General features: G+C 35.9%; 1 protein-coding gene, 1 long non-coding RNA gene, 1 other non-coding gene and 1 pseudogene across 14 annotated transcripts in view; 1 reads left to right on the forward strand and 3 right to left on the reverse strand.

Moving 5' to 3' along the window:
- Positions 1-246: 246 nt before the first annotated feature.
- Positions 247-3,658, forward strand: LOC148715918 (uncharacterized). The gene is made up of 5 exons (XR_015995763.1): positions 247-300; positions 1,426-1,509; positions 1,594-1,662; positions 2,838-2,950; positions 3,229-3,658. It is a non-coding gene; the product is annotated as an uncharacterized LOC148715918 (long non-coding RNA).
- On the reverse strand, positions 3,113-14,489 carry LOC148715919 (uncharacterized; annotated as a pseudogene). The gene is made up of 14 exons (XR_015995764.1): positions 14,478-14,489; positions 13,829-13,912; positions 13,118-13,220; positions 12,567-12,682; positions 11,735-11,818; positions 9,979-10,248; positions 9,025-9,085; positions 8,731-8,888; positions 6,891-7,054; positions 5,871-5,957; positions 5,573-5,640; positions 4,688-5,014; positions 4,288-4,363; positions 3,113-4,105 (listed from the first exon to the last, which is right to left on the reverse strand). The product of XR_015995764.1 is annotated as an uncharacterized LOC148715919 (transcript).
- Trnat-agu (transfer RNA threonine (anticodon AGU)) lies at positions 7,776-7,849 on the reverse strand. The gene has a single exon. It is a non-coding gene; the product is annotated as a tRNA-Thr (tRNA).
- LOC148715921 (serine/threonine-protein kinase Nek11-like) overlaps positions 11,528-19,512 on the reverse strand; it is a 13,060-nt gene continuing 5,075 nt past the window's right edge. The window contains exons 1-16 of one of the 11 annotated variants that reach the window (XM_088746297.1): positions 18,281-19,512; positions 18,019-18,092; positions 17,500-17,585; positions 17,310-17,393; positions 17,158-17,212; positions 16,934-16,989; positions 16,750-16,803; positions 16,137-16,198; positions 15,859-15,924; positions 15,434-15,537; positions 14,561-14,646; positions 13,490-13,584; positions 13,118-13,220; positions 12,517-12,574; positions 11,673-11,818; positions 11,528-11,583 (exon numbers count right to left, since the gene is read on the reverse strand). The exon at positions 18,281-19,512 is cut by the window's right edge and continues 594 nt beyond it. In XM_088746297.1, coding sequence (XP_088602423.1) covers positions 15,900-15,924; positions 16,137-16,198; positions 16,750-16,803; positions 16,934-16,989; positions 17,158-17,212; positions 17,310-17,339 — 282 coding nt within the window. In that variant the 5' untranslated portion in view covers positions 17,340-17,393; positions 17,500-17,585; positions 18,019-18,092; positions 18,281-19,512 and the 3' untranslated portion in view covers positions 11,528-11,583; positions 11,673-11,818; positions 12,517-12,574; ... (3 more) ...; positions 15,434-15,537; positions 15,859-15,899. Of the gene's footprint in view, positions 11,584-11,672; positions 11,819-12,516; positions 12,683-13,111; positions 13,221-13,489; positions 13,585-13,810; positions 13,913-14,560; positions 14,647-14,899; positions 15,262-15,433; positions 15,538-15,858; positions 15,925-16,136; positions 16,199-16,749; positions 16,804-16,933; positions 16,990-17,157; positions 17,213-17,309; positions 17,394-17,499; positions 17,934-18,018; positions 18,093-18,280 lie in introns of those variants that run through there. The other 10 variants (XM_088746296.1, XM_088746294.1, XM_088746298.1 and 7 more) reach the window with 10 other exon arrangements.

The following is a 19,512-nucleotide window of genomic DNA, read 5'->3' on the forward strand; positions in this document are numbered from 1 at the left end:
AAAAGCATCAACACAATTCTAAAAGCAAACATACATGTATATCTGTTTATATAAACTATCTAAAAGACATCTAAAAGACATCTTCATGAAAACCATCTTTTTCATTGCTTTAAGAATCTCATGATCATTTATCATGCATATCATTGTCCTCTCTGTTGTATATTGCACCTTGATCTCCTACTTTCAGTTGAGAACTGGGAACTCAAATATGATTAAATATAAACACACTTTCCTTGGTGGGTAAAAATGTCAGCAACAGAGCTCAATGCATCGGATCCTCTACAGGAAAACTTTACAGAAGTACAAAGAGAGAAAGAAATCTGTTAAGCACACAGCTAGAGGAAAAATATGCAGAGAAAACTCTCTTTTGGGAAACCTCCATTCCAGGGCAAACAAATATTGGTCTCAAGTGAACAGATGCACTTTTGGCAGTTTTAGATCCATTTCTAGCCACTTCAGAAGACTTTAATTTCAAATTTTTCCGGGGGAGCATGACCCCGGCTCCCCTACCTGGCTCACGCTAAAGCGTTCGCATTAGCCCCCCCAATTGAAAATCTGCTTCGCGGGCCTTGGGATTAAGAAGAAATGTAGCCAAAAATCGAACATTTTCAAAATATGGTGGCAACCTACGGTGGCTTCAAAGGGACATACACTTTCCTCTCTCTTTTTTTTCACTTGCGACTTAGCTGCTACTTTCTTGCGACTTAGCTGCGACTTTCTTGCTACTTTCTTGCGACTTAGCTGCGACTTTCTTGCTACTTTCTTACGACTTAGCTGCGACTTTCTTGCTACTTTCTTGCAACTTAGCTGCGACTTTCTTGCTACTTCCTTGCGACTTAGCTGCGACTCTCTTGCTACTTTCTTGCGACTTTCTTGCTACTTTCTTGCGACTTACCAGCGACTTTCTAGCTACTTTCTTGCGACTTAGCTGCGACTTTCTTGCTACTTTCTTGCGACTTAGCTGCGACTTTCTAGCTACTTTCTTGCGACTTAGCTGCGACTTTCTAGCTACTTTCTTGCGACTTAGCTGCGACTTTCTTGCTACTTTCTTGCGACTTAGGTCAGTGGTTCGAGTCCCGTACAGGCCTGATTTTTTTCAGGTCTGAATTTCGCTATTGCTCAAATAGCGCTATCTACTGCGAGGATCGTCCATCATACGTATCAAATACCGCAGTTCAAAATATATGATTTTCATATATTTATTCTATCTCATTTATCACTTTCACGGGTTCATTACGAATCAACTTAACGGCCTGCTCTCAGTTGGCTTGTTAGCTCAATTGGTTAGAGCGCTGCACTAGTATCGCAGAGGTCAGTGGTTCGAGTCCCGTACAGGCCTGATTTTTTTCAGGTCTGAATTTCGCTATTGCTCAAATAGCGCTATCTACTGCGAGGATCGTCCATCATACGTATCAAATACCGCAGTTCAAAATATATGATTTTCATATATTTATTCTATCTCAACATGGATTCTCTAAAAGAGCAGCTAGTTCCGGAGGTCCGAACCAGGTATTTTGACACTTTCTCCTGTCATTCGTTCAAATTAGAAATGCTGAAGGTACAAAAACTTATATTTGGCTGCATTCTCTTTAGGTTTTCAATTTTTTAAAAAAAGAATGTGGGATTAAAGATGGCTTTTGCCAACAGTTTAAAGACGAAAGGGTAAGAATTCGTTAAGAACTGTTTCCTGTACTAGACTCGAGATTGTGGCGCACTTAAATTTGATGCCTCAGATTGTCTTTTTACACTTTCCTTACCTTCGTATTACGTCTGGTTTACTTTCGAGAAACCTTTAATCATTTAACTTCAAGATTGGACGGTTATTTGTGCTTCACTGGGAATAGTTTTGACCCTTTTCATAAATGGCTGCCAATTAAATTAAGTAATTATTAAAACTAGCCAGACTAACCTCGGTTTTGAGTTAAAAATTTGAAAGAAATTTTACTCCCAAACGAGTTTAGTGAGGTTAATTTCATTGCATACAAAATAATTTTTATATTGGTAGCTATTTATCATTCCTAGAATCCAAAGTAATTGATTTGGAAATAATTGGATGAGAGAAAAAAGTTTTTTTTTTTAAATTTAATTGCTTCCAAATTGGACAAGCATGTAGTCCTTTGGATATATCAACAAAGTTGAAATGGTAAATTGGCCACCGTAATGATTACAAAAGCTGACGTTTCGAGCTAGCTCCGACGAAGGGCTAACGCTCGAAACGTCAGCTTTTGTAATCATTACGGTGGCCAATTTACCATTTCAACTTTGTTGATATATCCAAATTATTTCGTTACTCCCACCGACGCAGCCCCAAACAGTTTCTTTCGAAACTATCAGCCTTTATTCACATGTAGTCCTTTGCCCACTAATTTATGAAACATTCCAAAGTAGCTGAACTTGATGTAGGGCAAATGTTGGGCCTGATATATGGCATGTACATGTTGAACATGATATATGGCAAATGTTGCTTGTATACATATGGAATTTCTCTTCTTGTATTTAACTCAAGATCTTACTTATTTACTGCTTGATATATTAAGTTGAACACTTGCAGAGAAATTCCATATAAACTCAAGATCTTATTTGTTTGCTGTACATGATATATTGAGTTGAGCACTTTCATATCTGTGTACATCCATGTATTATTCTATAGTATCTGTTGCCATTTTTTCCTTTTTGTGTTTCTTATCTTGGGAAATATACCCATAGGACCTGCAAGTATTTTATCTATTTTTTTTTCACAGTTTATGTATTCGTATTACACCTCAAGTGGCTTATTTTACTTGACTAGTTTGACTCCATACTTTTCTCTAAGATAAACTCATTTTTCCTTACTACAGATGGACTTTACAGCTGTGAGAATGGCAACAGATGGAGATTTGCAAGCTCTTGGTTCGGCTTGCGGGGGCGACATACTTGCACTGAGATAATAAGGATAATGCTGCTCATTACAGTAGGGGATTAATTATTCTTTTCTTTTTATACATGTCATTCATGTGTACTCTAATAGGTTGTGTTAACATAACACTTTTATAATGGAATGGAAAATAGTTCGTTACCTGCTATTTACTTTGCTGTTCTACCTTGTTGAGTTCATAGATTTCGAATTACCAGGCCAGATGATATCTTTATTTTTATTCTAGATGTAAAATTAATACATAATGCACCCTTAACCCTTTATTTCTCAAGATTCCTTTAAACTAGTAATTCTCTCTACTTTCCTCTGCATAGATCCTGATGATGTCAGTTTGGAGAATTCAGTGTTGGATCAACTATTTATCCCCCAACTGATATTTTCCTTTATTCTCATCACTTCTTGATACTGTATTTATTTGATATTGTAAGGAGAAATTCTCTCTCAGTTACTTGTAAGAATTAAAGGGTTAAAATAACAACCATTTAATTTTGTACTTGAAAATAATTTTGTTTTCATAGAGAATAATTCTGTTCTGCTTGGCTTGGCCAAAGATTAATCATATAAAAATAATAAATAGTTCTGCAATGATATCTCTGACTGGTAGTTAAAGTAATAATAATTCTCTAGGGGTGACAATGGTCCCAAGTTATACAAATCAGTGCTATCTGGTATGTGTTAAAATTCAATCATGATGCTCTTGGCATAGTGATGTAAAAATAAAAAAATGCATGAAAATGAATCAAATGTTGTGATGTAATTGTCAGTAATACGTATCACCTAAAAAAAATTGGTGAGCTGTTTTTGCCCTTGAAGTAATGGAATCTTTTTTCTTTTGGACAATGTTTTTCCACTAGTTTTGCGTTTTGTGCTCTTTTGCACAGTGATGTCCTTCTCAAGGAGCATGCGTTTGGCTGGTGGTTTTGCTACATATTTAATGGTTTTGTTGCCAGTTGAGATGTTCTCTTTGTCATACATAGTTTCTGTTAAAGTTCTTTTCTTGGTGTGACATTTGGATGTATCCTCAACGTAAGATTTATTGCCACATTCCTTACGAGATGTTAAAGTATCATTGCTTATGGCAGCACTCATCAGGTCTCTTTTGTTAGCTGAACTTAGTCCTATCAGAATGTTGAAGGCAGGTTTGGCCCAGCACATATTGCCACACACTTTTCTATAGCTTTCAAATGGTGTCTACAAGAAAAAGGAAAAAATTAATATAAGCTTTTCTAAGATGCACCTTGAGGAAACATAACATATAATTTGCTGGTGCATTAATTAAGATAACCCTCTTTGAACAAAATAATAAAATAAAAAGTGTCTTTACTTAGATTTCACCTTGATTAAATTCACTGGACGGTTTACCAGTATCTTACCTTTTCAGGTTTGTGTTTTGGTGGCTGATCCTTGTGTGGTGTGACAGCTCCTTCTGAAGACTCCGAATCAGGTGTTCTAGCAAGAAAAAATTAATCATGTCACTTAAAACTTCTCTTAGGACAATAAAAATTTACTTAGAATTGTACCTCACAGGCAAAACTGGGGCTGCATACAACTTGCCAAGGTTTTCTTGATGCAGAAATTACTACCTACTGATTTATTCTGTTAAAGTGGAGAGACAAATTGTCTCTCCACTTGGTGCCAGGAAAATTTCTTGCTAGGAAGACGAGAGAGTGACAACATCTGCACCAGTGCCAGCTGGTCTACTACTAAGCTAGCTTAGAGCTTGCCATGCGATGTCTAAAAGTCCCAGAGTTTTTCAATACTGTTCCACCTTACCTGAACTGACTAAGTGTAGATTGTAATTTTGATTTTCCACGAGGTATTTCTGGTGTCATCAGAGCACACCTCAAGTCCCTTGTGTCATATTCTTGGAGACAACTTTTCTAGTCGTGCTCATCTAATACAGCCTGAATCAGGAAATACACATTCATTCCTGCCATGGATGACTTTGCTTGGCCACCATCACATATTTTGCAGCTTAGTTGTTCCACCTTTTCTTTCAGAGATTCCACAGTTTTGGCAATACTTTCATTTGTAAAAACCTTTTCTTTGGATTTAATAATGCTTACTTTGAGCATGTTCATGATTCTTAAGACAGCAGTTCTGAAAGATAAGCAGACAACTTATTTTCACAGGGTTTATTCAAACATGGCAATCACTTCCGACAATCTCACCACTCAGTCAACTGTATTTAATATTTTTACTGCAGTACTGTGACAATCCTTTTAACTGGTTAGACTCCTTTGTGCATGCTTTTCTTTCGGAAGTACCCCATCCAATGAAAGGTGCTCAACAAAATAATAGGATTTTTCCCATGATTAGCTTGTAAAACAACCTTAATCTGACTGGGATGCATTCAAGATTTAGTCAAGGGGCCGGTTCGTTGATTGTCCAAGGGCATGCTCCCCCAGGAGATTTTCAAAATGAGGTCTTCGGAAACATGATTTCCAGCATTTTGAGGGACAATTTAGGGGGTTGGACTGAACCACCCAAACCACCCCTGGGTCCGCCTCAGAATCTAGATGCAACAGTTTTCTAATTTTTATCACTGAGAGTTTGGTGGAAGAACAAAATTGATCTTGGTTTTAAAACCTTCCTTTGCAGAAATGATCATGTTCTTAAATTAAAATAGTGTACAATATGTATCTACAGCTATCTTACTTTGCATCTGCTGTTTCTTCAAAGACAGTTTGTAACTTTTGGAAAAAGGTCACAAACTCTCCAAGACCCTGTAAAAAAAAATTGTTGAAAACCACAGATGAAGGAAGTTATTAAACATTAGCCATGAGTATGGGACAGAAAAGTCTACACCAACTGGGCTGCAAAGAACTCTTTGGCTTAGTAAAGATTCTCTCTTGTGGTAAAATGACCTGACACCTACTAACAGCTGAAATATATTTATAAAAATTCTATTTGGTACACTAAAGGGAATAATAAATTTTGATATACTGATATATACCTTAGTTAATGGGAGAAGTGGGTTGTCATCAATTGGTGCATAACTCTTTCCACCCAATCGTATCCTCAGAATAAACAAGACAGCTGTCTGTTGGCATGGGAAGGAAAGAAAACTAGAGAAAACTGTGTAATATTATCCTCCAACTGCTAAGGATAATGATGAGAAAAAAAATTGTTTTTTCACCACTGGATCAGACTATATACATTTTAGAATACAGCTCAATCCTATCTCTCAGTTGTTTATCAAGGAGCCAATCTATTGAGAAGCAAGGCAGGATCAGCCACAGATAGGAGGTATACATTGTCACAGCAACTTCTTGGAATGAGGAAATTGGTTTAGAAAGTATCTAAGAACTCCAGGAATATGGATTGAAAGATTACAGCTTTTGCTTTGTTACCTGTCCTCAATGATGACATAAACTGATGATGATGAATGCAATGATATACATGCATGTAAGAATATCAACATCATGATTTAAATGCTTGAAAAATAACTGAGCTGCCACCTCTTGTTTCACCCTCCAGACTCTTTCAACACGCCAGAATTGCTTCTCAAACACCAAGGGATAATTTTCCAAATGAATTGAAAATTTTGACCCTTACAATTGCAACACTCTTAGTCTAATAGTGATTGATTCCACTCTTTGAAAACACTTTGCTAATGTATAGCCCACACCCTCTTTAACTTCTGTGTCTATTTAACAGTGGCTTAGCCAGAAATATTTTATGCATGTGTGGTCTTCACAGCAATTATTTTGATAACTGTCATTTGCTGATAGCAGTTCATAATTGCAGAATTTTCATGATAATATTCACTGTAAAAAAAATTGCAGGGGTTTCATCTAAGTTTTTAGCAAGGGAGCAACTGGTTTTCATAGGCAGGCAAAACTCTTTGGACTTAACTTCTTTATGAGATAAACTTTCTTCTATATGGTCAAATCAGGTGGGCAAAAACTTCCTTAAAACCAGTCAATTTGCTCAGTGCCCAGTCCTTAATGAAACACCTGAAATTGAGTGGTACCTGAAACATAGGCATGTTTTTTTCCCCTGCAACTTTCCTCAATACTGTAAATTGTTTATGAGCCAAGTCCCTGCGAGGGATATGGATGGCCTGAGACAAAGCTAGTTCATCTCTCGAATTCACTAGAAGCCTGAGGTAACGCAATAAACTTTCAGCAATTGATCCTGTTTTCAAAACAACATGTACAAGATTAACAAATCAACAGATCACTTGTTAAGTCAAGACCATGCCTAACTTACCCTGCGAGCAGAGACTTTTTAACCTGTCCTCGAATCGATTAAAAAGAAGAAAAGAAGAAGAAAAGTAGAAAAGGCTCTGCTCACAGGGTATGCCTAACTTCACACTAGTTCATATTTTTTTTCATTTATTTATTATTTTGATTTATTTTGATTTATTACAGATTCCAACAATTAAGAGGCTCTTCTTTAACAATACTAATCTAATCTAAGTATATATACATATATATGTAGTAACTAATTAAAAGTATAATAACAATAATAAAATTAATCAATGTAACTTATGAGATATTAAAATATACAATACATATTATGTGGATTAAAGACCAATATTTAGCAAACAAATGTTTCTTAGCACTATGGCAAAAAACATTATGTTCTAAAACGTTTCTTGTTGCTATCGGGAGTCTATTGAACAACGTTGCCGATGTGGATAAGGCTGTCCCTCAGAGAAATCAGCACTGAGAAGATGGCTATTTAGCTCAGGACTGAACAATCCAGCTTTCAACCAAACTGTACAAACAATCGCTGAAGGTCGTTTGGGACAGTATGTACTAATTAAGTACAACATATATGTTCGTATGATGCACGATCCTCGCAGTAGATAGCGCTATTTAAGCAATAGCGGAAATCAGACCTGAAAAAAATCAGGCCTGTACGGGATTCGAACCACTTACCTCTGCAATACTAGTGCAGCGCTCTCACCAATTGAGCTAACAAGCCAACTGGGAGCAAGCTGTTAAGTTGATTCGTAATAAACCCGTGAAAGTGATAAATCAGATACAATGAAAATATATGAAGTTCATATATTTTGAACTGCGGTATTAGATATGTATGATTTTCGCTATTGCTTAAATAGCGCTATCTACTGCGAGGATCGTGCATCATTCGTATCTAATACCGCAGTTCAAAATATATGAACTTCATATATTTTCATTGTATCTAACATATATGTTCCTTTACTCCTGTTTTTCTTTTTTTAAAATACTAGATTACCCAGGGGGATGAAGATTTCCCTGATAACGCCAGTTTCTTTGATCATTTAAAACAAATCTCTGTTTTAATCATGGTTAAAAAACACAGAAGCATTTTACTAAGTTTTCTCAGAAAACTTTCCTCATTAGCAGACAATACACAGTGATTAACATAATTTTCACAGTGGCCAAAATTGAGACCATGGCATTCCAACAATTGGTAATTAATTATAGTGATTTCACTTTTTCATGATTTCAATTTTTCATTGAATTATCCACATTTTATATGCTAGAGGTTAAATTATACTCACTTAGTAGTTCATAACTTATATTTTGCCAATGCTGAAAACGACCCCAAACTTACACACCCACTGGCCACTCCCACCCCTGCAGCTTCTGTGGACACCAATGCCACTCCGTGATTGGGCAACATAGCCACAAGAGAAGCTGCAGAGCCTGACAGCGACTCTTTTAATCTCTCTTACCTCTTTTTCCCCACTTATTTTAACCTCAAAATCACTCTACTAGACCATTCCCATTGATGCAAAGGACCAAACAAATATGAATTTTCTGAAGCCAGTGAAGGGATTCTCTGAATTTCAGAGCTAGTTTCTCGATGTTTAAAATTACCTGCGTGAACGATTCTTGTGAAAATGAATGAGATAGAGGAGGATTGGGGTTCCTGTGCTCTGGAGATTGTTTTAGTACCAGGTCATCAAGCACATCTACTGGCACATCTTGCTCCAGGAACATATCAACTGTTTTCTCAGACAGTGAGTATTGACCATCTGTGTTCACAGAAGAATTAGAAAGATATGTGAAAAGGAGCAATGTAAAAAAAGTTGCAAGTTTAGACAATAGTTAATACTTGTGCTGTAAAGTTCGTGATATGATGAAACTCAGTTGATTTTAAGGGTGACCTACCTTCTCTCTCTGTGGAGCAGAGCACTGTTCTGTTTCCAACCATCAGCTGAAGAATTTGTTGCTGGAAGAAATGTTTCATGCAATGTTTGAATTAACAAATTAATGAATTAACCATTTCATTCTTGAAGTTTACAGTAACACTTTTAATTAGCTAAATTACATGACTGAAGGACAACTTTAGTCAGTGTCTATACTAACAAAAGTCACCACTACTAATCCTTTACACCTGCATATTCTCCATACTGTTCTCTATACATTTCCAAAGGTGCTTACAAGGAGGATTTTTTTAACAATAAAGATGGTGATCATTTCCTCTATTCTCACGACCTTAACGTGTGATTCAGGGGTGATACTGTAAGGAGAAATTAGATGGTAATCACATGTAAGGGTCAAATTAAAGGGTTAGGGATTATTTCATACCGAAAGCATTTCATAAATATGTTTTCTACTATAATTAATGATTATCATTGTTCATTCGTTGATTCATTCATTTTAGTTTGCCATTACCAGTAAAAAAATTAACCGAATACAAAATTTATGATACATCAAAGATAAAATGAACTATTCTAACTAAATTAACTTCAAAATCAAAGGAACTGAAGAGCTAGGTAACAACAAGGAAGCCGATTAGAAGCTGCATGGGGGCTTACTAAGTATAGGCTTCCTTATTTAACTAGAGGATAAACCATACAAATCAAAGGTGCTGAATGAAAATTTAGATTAAGTTAAAAAGAAAAAGAAAGAAAAAAAAAAAAAAAGAAAAGGTGTGTATATAGCTTAACAAAGAATATATTTATAAGCTAAAAATTCAAAGAAGAATTTTTTAAAGCCTTTGATAAACAAGCTGATGCTTTCAGAGTATTGAATTTCCCGACTTAGCGTGTTGAAAAACTTAAAACCTTGATGTTGACCTTATAATGTTTGTAACCTCTAGACAGCTCTTTAATTTCTCACCTCTAGCTGTGTCTTTGGCTTTCCAGTGACAAAAAACTGTTGCGAAATTTGAAGCATGTCTTTGACATTACTGTCCGTGATTAAACATGTTTTTACTCTGTGAAGGACATCAGCAAAGTCCACAGCATTGCAATGTAACAAAAACGTGTTATAAGGAGTGCATAACCTAGAAATTGAATGTTTTTCTTCATTCATTGACAACTTATAATTCATGACTGCTTTGTGGGCTTCAAGTACATCATGTAATTTCACTGTAAACTCCCTGGCTTCCTTAAAGAAAAAAGATAGAGCCATTATCAATATTTCTGTCAACAAATCACCATCATATCGATCTTTTAAGACTGACCGGATGGTTACAAAAGCTTGGTGCCACTTACACTGACCGCCTCCCAGTTGGCTCAATGGATAGAGCGCTGGACAGTTGTGTGGGAGGTCGAGGGTTCAAGCCACGGCCGGACCAACACTCAAGGTCTTAAAATAATTGAGAAGAATTATGCTTCCCTCCTATAACATCAAGAAGTGGTTAGATATTCTAGTCTTCTCAGATAGGGACAAATAAAATTAATGGAGGTGCCATCTCCTGCAGGAGGGGTAGGAGACGCACGAGATTACTGTGTGATGGATGTCCTTCCCCGGGGTCGGATGGGTGGGTTGGGTTTAGGTGGATGAACCTAGTAGGGGACTACGTGTCCTATTGTTCTTCCACCTGTACAATGTACAAATCTTTTGAAACACAGAATTGTCTTTTATTTTATTTTATCAACTGAGTAAATCGTGTATGAACTCTTCTGAACAAAATCGAAGCCTAAATATCTTAAAAACTTTAACTCTCAAGATCTGAAGGTTAATTCTCCCCTCTTGCTGCTGCATATTTCCTTGTAAATTTTGTGCGTGAAGACCTAAACACCGCAAATATGAAGTGAGCTTAAGCTTACTGCAAATTGGTTAACACCAAACTTCGTTGATTTTATCTTGTAGCTGCTGGTATCTTAACTAATTCTTCACACATTCACAATTTACGACAATTTTTCTCCATCAAAACGCTTACAAAGTACAAACACAATAATTGGGCCAGCACGTGTTGCCCACGATCAAAAAAACTTTCCAAAGAAAGCCAGATCGCAGGTTACGTCAAGGGCACCAAAAATTCATACCATGAGGTTGCTCTAAGGAGCCTTTGATTTTTTCATGTTACATATTATGGTAGTTGTCTATTACCTCCATCCAGAAGCCTACTTGTTATCATAAAGTAAATATGATGGAGAAATGTAAGACTGAGTTTCATGCTCATTTGAATTAATTCAAAGTCAATTGCAATTGTTCAAACATTAACCATTCCATTTCCAATATCTAGTTTTAGTAATTCTCTTTACTGCCCAGCATACAGTTCTTATTATGTTATTACTGATAATTTAGTTGTGGATCAACTAACATTCCCCTGCTATTCTGCTTGATAGTATTGATATTGTAGGGAAAAATTCTGTCTTAGTTGGTTACTCACCATGGGTATTAAAGATGGAGTGGATTATCAACATTGACATTGAATGTACCTGGTTTCAATTGTTCTGTATGACAAGTCCCAAACAAATCAACAAACAATGGATCCTGAAAAAATCAGATGAATACAAATTTTTTTTAGGAAGATTACAGTTTAAACTACCAGAAAATATTACCAGTTTAATACTAACACTGACCTGGTTTTGCGCAAGACAAGTTAGTCTCCTGTAGTAATTGGATTTGTTGGAGAAAAGCATACAATTATGCCCTGGGAACCCTTGCCAGGTAACAGACCACAAGTTAATTCCAGCTTGAAGACACTTTGACTACAATCAATCATGAACTAACAAAAGCAAAAATTATTACATAAGAACAAACAATTAAGTGTTTAAGCTAAAGGTTTATCTGTTGATATCAAGTTATTATCTAAAACAATTTCTTTTCCATAACACTGCCATTCTGAAGAATATGACACCAATCGGAAAACGAGACCTGTAGTTTAGCTGTAAATTATAATTATAAGTAGCCCTATAGCGATCTCCCTCCAATGGACTTAGCCAGAGGGGAAAAACAGGTCGGAGGGAAAAACCATCTAACAAAAGACATGAGCTGATTTTTTTTGCATTCTGAAGGTGGAAGCATCTGTTAAACTTTGTAAACATGGGAATTTCTTAAGATAAGTGACCTTTATGCATAGCAATTATGCTTACATAATAAGCACCAGATACATTACCAGATTTTCAAAAGATTTCAAAGGCAACAGGGACTCAGTGAATATTTTTTTGGTTATTTCTGCTCATAATTAACTAATTATCAAATTGGACTTGATCTTTTTGCTCTAGTACTAGTCTTATGGTGATGTCATTCCCTTATTATGGAACTTGTTAATCTCCCAGATATCATAGAAAACACTAAGTTAAACATGATTTAGTGCTCAAAGGAGCTGACCTTGCACCAAGGGAAAATGAAGTAATGTTCCTGAAGGAGATAACCAATTTCTTTTGGAAGTAACTGAACAATTACACCAAAACAATTATTTACCTTTCATGAATAATTGTTAAATAAAGAGAGTAAATCCAGAAGTGTTTGACCTGAAAAGCTGCAGGAACATCTGAATTGTTAACAACCTTGAAACTTTTAGCTGAAACCTTGCTAGATTCTACAACTCCCATATCAAGATAGTCAGAGTCAAGACCAACTTCAGGCCCTAAAGAACAGATTGAAATTAAGAAAAATTTGAACATTTTTCAACAGGAACTTCCTTGATTAGAGAGCAAGTGTGGTTCACAATGTCCATGATTAATGTGAGATTACTGTTGACTGAAGAAAGAGTGGAGGGGTACTCAGGTCTATGACACTGGGCTCTCAGAACCTCAACCCCATTATAAACAATTCTGTGGCCAATTAGAGACTCCATTACTTTTAGGCAAATGTAATTTTTGCCATCTCAACTTTTTTCTATGCATGGACTACCTTATAAAGCCTTTCAAGTCACCCTAAAATAAATTGAACACATCCTTATGATAAACATCAAATGATGACATTTCTCTGAATATATAATTTATTTAATCATTTTATACTAGTCTTCTGAGTTTATGAGCTGTTAGAGCCTATGAAAGCACAAACATATCACTACCTTTACCTATTCCAGTGCATTTTATAACTGAACAATTGGTAGCTCCAAGAGCTATAACTTCCAGATAATCCACTGAGTATAAACCAGGATTCTGTGGAGTAAATGATACCTGAAATAAAAGAATACGAACAAAATACATCTTAAATAAAGATCACATACCAGTGAGCAGTTGTCAAAAGAATTAATAAACACAAGTGCAGATACAAGAAGAATATACAGAGAAATATTCAGTTCACAAATATTGCAAACAGAGAACAATCCAATCGAGTCCCTTCAGTTGGTAATACATAGATTCACATGCAACAAATAATTACCTTAAAAAATGAATGGTTGCATTATGATTAAATTAACTTGTGATAGGAAAATGACAATCCTTACTGTTGCTGGGCATCTGCCTGCAATCCTTTGACAGTGAGTTTTGTCTTAATCACCTATTTTTCTTCTTTACTAGAGTTAAAGCTGATGGTGTGAGCCTATAATGTAAGATAATAAGGAATTATTTACAACACAGGGCTTATGACAGTGTAACAATTAATTCTATCAAATATGTAAAACCTGATTGAAGATATAATTTATGAGAATAACTGACGTGTATATAAGGCCAGTATACCATCAAAAATGTTTTGTTTTACTAGAGACCCTGTAACAATTTACAGGGGATCCTAAAAGACAATTAACAATTTAGAAAAAAATTTCCAGTACACTTAAAATGCCCACCCGAGTTTCATCGGGTAGAATGATTCCTTTAGAGGGATCAATGCTAAGACTTTTTAAGTGAGGTCCAGGGTTTTCCATGCAAACCTGATGGGTAAAATAAGGTTTGTTGACATTACAATTACATTATATTACAGTACTGCATCAATCAATTCAAAGCTTCAGCATCTCTGCCCCTTTCCCCCCCCCCCCAACCCCTGACATTTGAACTTTTGATAACTGGTTTCTTCAAATTCCTGAGAAGGGAAAAAAAAAAAGGGTTCAAATGTGCCCATTTTTTTCTCAAGAAAAAAGCTATAAAACAAGCTATAAAACCTCGTGAAGTATTTACCTTAAATACATTGATATTTAAGGATATAACACTTGTATTCTGCTGGAGAGACTGGACACATCTCTACAAATTTCCCACCCACCCCAGTCATGCAAGGTTCAACCCGCTACCACTTCCGCTTCCATTCAGATGATGGTTATTCTGTAGGGAGGGAGGGGACATTGAAGTTTTGAATTGATCGTCACATATCAGTAATCATTAATATTCTTATGAATAAGGATGTATAAGGATAATTTATTTTATGTCAGGTACACAGGGAGTGGTTGCCGGTTGCCCAGATCTCCTGAGCCAGGGGTTCATGATAAAAGGGACTGACATTACTAGATTCCTCATTCTAGGAAAAATGATAAATTTTAATTGATGGGGAAAGGGAAGGTGGCCTTAGTTGAGAACATTGAACACACCTCAGTGCAATCCTGGAAGCGTTCTTGACCTCAAACAGCCTTGTTGATGCTGTACCTAAACAGGTTGGTTTGAAATGAACAGTTCCCTGTAAAACCCCAAAAATTTACAATCAGATATAACAAATCACCTGGTTTTCCACTTAACATGAACTTTTTACTCTTATTAAAACAACAGAGATACTTAAATTAAGATTGATTTCAAAGTAGTAACTAATGGATTGGTAAATCTTAGTCAAAATATAACAAGGAGCTGTTCATAATTGATAACCATGCCATTATGGATTCAAATCAAAGAGTAATGGTTCAATCGAAAACGTCCTAAGATTACAACCTGATTATTGAGTTTTAGAGATGGAATCTCTGCTGATCCAACAAGGCTTATTTCCCAAACAAAGTTGTAAAGTACTCAGTACAAAGTTTCATATATCACATGTTACAAAATAAATGTCACTTGCTAGACAAAAATTGCATTTGATTGTATGTATTGCTGTGTCATAAGCCATGTATTTTTGTTTGCAAAAGCCTGCAAATTCAAAATAAGCAGTGTGGTATGATTGCCACACACTAAACTACTGACTAACCTCACTTGCTATAAAGCCACACCAAGAATTATTGGCCCGCTGTTATTTTTGTACACACTTTGCTGGGCTCGGCTGTACTGTCACAACCTCAGGTGAATCTTTCCCAGTACAGCCCTTATGCTTGATTGGTAAGAAGTTATTATTATTTTAATTTAATTTTTGCTAAGGTTCCCACTTCCATTGGTTTCTTACAGACTGCTATAACTTATTTCTCCTCTAGTTTCAACCATACTTGTTCCAGACCCAAGGTAGAAAAATAAAGATAAAATCTTACAATTTGTTTTGTAACTACCTTAACAGATTGTCATCAAATGCAAAATGGATCGGATTCTGCCCATTGCTGGTCAACAGCAGTGTTCTGTAGGACATGCCATCCACAGTAGTGGCTGGAAAGACCTAAACATTCCAAAAAAGGAACAAGTTACTAATCATATGCTTTGGCAACTAACAGAATACAATCATACTGGCACCACCTAGTAATACATTATGGTGGACTAAAACTGTTTCTATCCATTAGTTTAGGAACAGCATTATTCTAACAAGGGTAGTGTAGTGAAGCATTTGTCCCATTTACACAAGCAAAATGTTTTCTTAAAATTAGGTTGACCTGAATAATCAGTTTGAGAATCTTCAATGGGGAAAACATCAAACCATGCTTGAAAAAACAGCTTTAACGTGTGTTTTAGCTTTGGTGTGAATGGCTAAATTATCACTTACCAGCTGTTGTACATCCCATTGACTTCTGGGGATAAAATGATTCAGTCCGCATTGCAAATGTGAGTCCTAAAAATAAAATCCAATCAATTTTTTTCGGTGAAACAAGGAACTTGGATTCATTGATGTTTCATCAATGAAAATTCTAGATGTAACATCAAAACACTTAAGCTAATAACAGAATATGGAAACAAAAACAGAACTAAAGCCCTGTATCGTTGAATCTAACCATAAACAGAGTTCAGTTCAAATTACTTATTAAAGTTGATTTCAGCACAAACCTGTAGCACTGAGCGAAAGACACCAGGGAGGACATTTCAACCAGTCGATAATCTCTCATACTCTGTTCCAAAATACTAATAATATTATAATAACTATTGGTGTGACTCAATATCAAGGGCATACTTCACCTGATAGGCAGAGAATTAAACGTCAAAAAACATCTTAATGACACTATCAGAACTCTCAAGTTAATTGCCTGACAAAGAATAAGATTTTTTACCACAATTCCTAGCCTCTGATTGTGACACCATGGGTGTCCCCTTCTCGACAGAAGAGGAAGGAGGGGGGTGTGTATTTAAGGGAATAATCCCCTGGAAAATTGCAATAAAAAGTAATAGCAAGGACATGCATTTCTTCATTCTGAGTGATAACTTCCATTGCTGACGTGTGAAGTGTTTGAAGCAAGTACAAAGGAAACAAGGAGTAAATTCTATTTATCAAATGAAAATCAGTTATATGGGTACTGAACTAGAACTGCAGTTTGCTATCTCAAAATCAACAATTTGAATCAGAAACCTTGAATTCATGACAAATAAATAAATGGTTGTTATGAGCTTGGAAAAAATTTAGGCTTCTTAACAGGTACACCAGCACAGGAAATAAATCCCTCACCTTATAAAATGTATAACACTCCAGGTCAGCACTAAAAACCTGATTAGCAGCATTCTATTAAAAAAAAAATTAGAATTACAAATTGAACTGTAAACAGAATCAGACAGTAAAGGCAAAAATGAACCAAGTCCAAGTGAATGAAAGAAGCATAGACAGTGTTTACTGACAGTATCAAATAACTTACTGGTCTAAATGTCACTCGGAATGATGCAGTCTTTAGAGGGAGGATGTCTGCTTCATCTGGGGAAACACAAAATATTCCTTGTTGTGTCTATCAGACAAAAAGGAGCAAAACATAACACAAGAAGAAATCACAATGTAACATTTATTTGCAATTTAAATCATAGGTCTCAAACTAGAGATGGGCAAACAACAATTGTTAATGACCTAAAAAGTACAAGTTTTCACCTTTCATCCACATGCACGTGATTTTTCCCTTTGTATGATTTGTGATGTTTACTGTCTGTATAAAGTAAACACAGAAAACAGAATAAACAATTGAGCTCTGATTCACAGTGAACTAAACCAAAGGAATTAAACCCTTTTTTGAAACCATTTACCTTCTGCTCCACAGCCTTAGGATCCAGCATCTGCCCAAAGTCTGCCTGGAGAACATCCAAACCGACACGAGGGACAATGGTGGTCTGCAAATCATGAATTCAAAATAGTGATCACATTAGAATCAAACTTCATGCATTAAATTTAAATGAAGGAAAAACAGGGACCTTAACAAACAAACTAGTAACTTACAGTTTCTCCAACTGAGGCATGACAAAGAACTCTTCCATTGGTGACAGTTCATGAGCTGATGGCAGCAATTCTCCAGAAGAAGTACTCTGCTCAAAGAGAGGAATCAACACAACTTATGTTGTTAATTATTCCTTACTTTCTGAAGATAAAACTCAAAATTAAAGGGATGATATAACTGGTAACAAGTAACACTCTACTAATCCCATGCTGCTGCATCTTTTCTCTTAACTGGAATTTCATTCTCAACCACAGTTTGTGTACATAATCAACGTTTTAAGATTTTATTTACAAAGCAATAAAATATTATGTTTTAACTCTTTAACCCCTTAGATAGAGTAACTGGTTTCTAATTTAAATAAGATATAGAAGGCATAAGAATAAAGGAAATAATCACCAAATTAAGAAGGTCCTGATTGTCAATACTGTAAATAAAGTACAGAAGAATGCAGAGAATACCAAAATTAATTTTGGGGTGCAAAGGGTTAAATGTCGTTAACCTACAACTATCAGAGTACAAACCTCCAGTGCTATGCTATTAAAGCTCCTTTGCCATCAAGTTGAAGTTTGTTTGTTCTCAGATCTTCATTAAGTTGCTATAATAAATTCATGAACATATTGAGTAGTAAGGTTATTTGATATGTTAGATATACAATCATATAGACTTTGTTGTGGGCTGCTCTAGAGCAAAAGCATTTTGAAATAACTTTAATTCGTATAATTATTCATCATTTTAATCGAACGTAATCTACAGATCTCTTTTAGTGGGAACACCACCACTTACCTCAGATTTTTGAGAATCCACATCTAACATGAGTGTGATACCTGTCCAGATGTTTCCTCTGCAAAACAGCTGGTAAACAGATAAATTTACGGTTCATCATTTTAACCTCATGGTATGACATAAGTCATGCTATGGGTTTAGGGTTTGGAGGCAAATTTCAATTACAAATCACACACTCACTCACTTTGTTATACATTAATTAATGAATTAAACCTGGATTAAACACTTTTTCTTCCCCTCTCCAGTAAGTTTACCTGTTCAAAGTCACGGTGTATGTATATTTGCATGGGGGTGGTACAAAGGCAAGAGTATGCCGAACTACTTGGACAGATTCAAAATGGCATCCTGTCCCTTGAAGGGTGATGGTTTTTTTTATTCCAAACTTGATCAAAACATACCTTTGTGGAGCCAAAAATGGAAAGGAAATATGCTACAGAATACCCAACTGCAGAGAAATGGGTGTCTGAGTCTTAAAAGTGACAATAACATGAACAATTCGTGCGAGAAGACCTAAACACTTCTACACACTTAATTTACAAGATTTAAATTACCTGAGTGAGTAAACTTTTCTGCATCATTCAGCTTACACTTCACTGTTAGAATAATCTAAAAGTAGGCTGCCATAAGTCTACAACATGAGCATCAAAGACAGAACGAATGATTCAACAATCCGTATGCACTCTGCCACTGCCTGGGCTCTTGTGCGTAGCATCTTGTGTTGTCAGTAAAAAAATATTCTTGACACAAACTCTAGTTACACCTACCTAATTTTATAAAGTTATTCTTAAGGAAAATGTTCCTGAAAATGAAAAAGATTGTAGTACTATGAAATGCAAGTATCTATAGCATAGTATCTAGAGCATTGTATTGCGCCGTTTGGCTGCATAAAATTTGGCTCCTCAGTTTTTTCTATACCAGTAAAAGAGCCAGTGTGGGCAGATTTTTTCTTCAAGTGCCTTGGTCTGATCTTCTCTCACCTGATCTGTCATGTGAACTTAAGCTTAGAACTCTCACTGACACTATTAACCTTGGGCTGAAGACGATCATGCCCGGGCGTTCTACAAAGGTGTATGAAACTGACCGGCCTTGGTTGTCTGTACATCTCAAACATCTAATTGCCCGTCGTCAGAAGGCATTCGCATCCGGGAACCAGTACCTATTTAAGATCTTAAGAAACAAAGTGAATCGAGAGCGCAAGCGCTGTCAGAGGGTCTATTACGAGAACAAGGTTG

The sequence above is a fragment of the Stylophora pistillata genome, unplaced genomic scaffold, assembly GCF_964205215.1.
Source record: "Stylophora pistillata unplaced genomic scaffold, jaStyPist1.2 SCAFFOLD_132, whole genome shotgun sequence".
Classification (NCBI taxonomy): Eukaryota; Metazoa; Cnidaria; class Anthozoa; order Scleractinia; family Pocilloporidae; genus Stylophora; species Stylophora pistillata.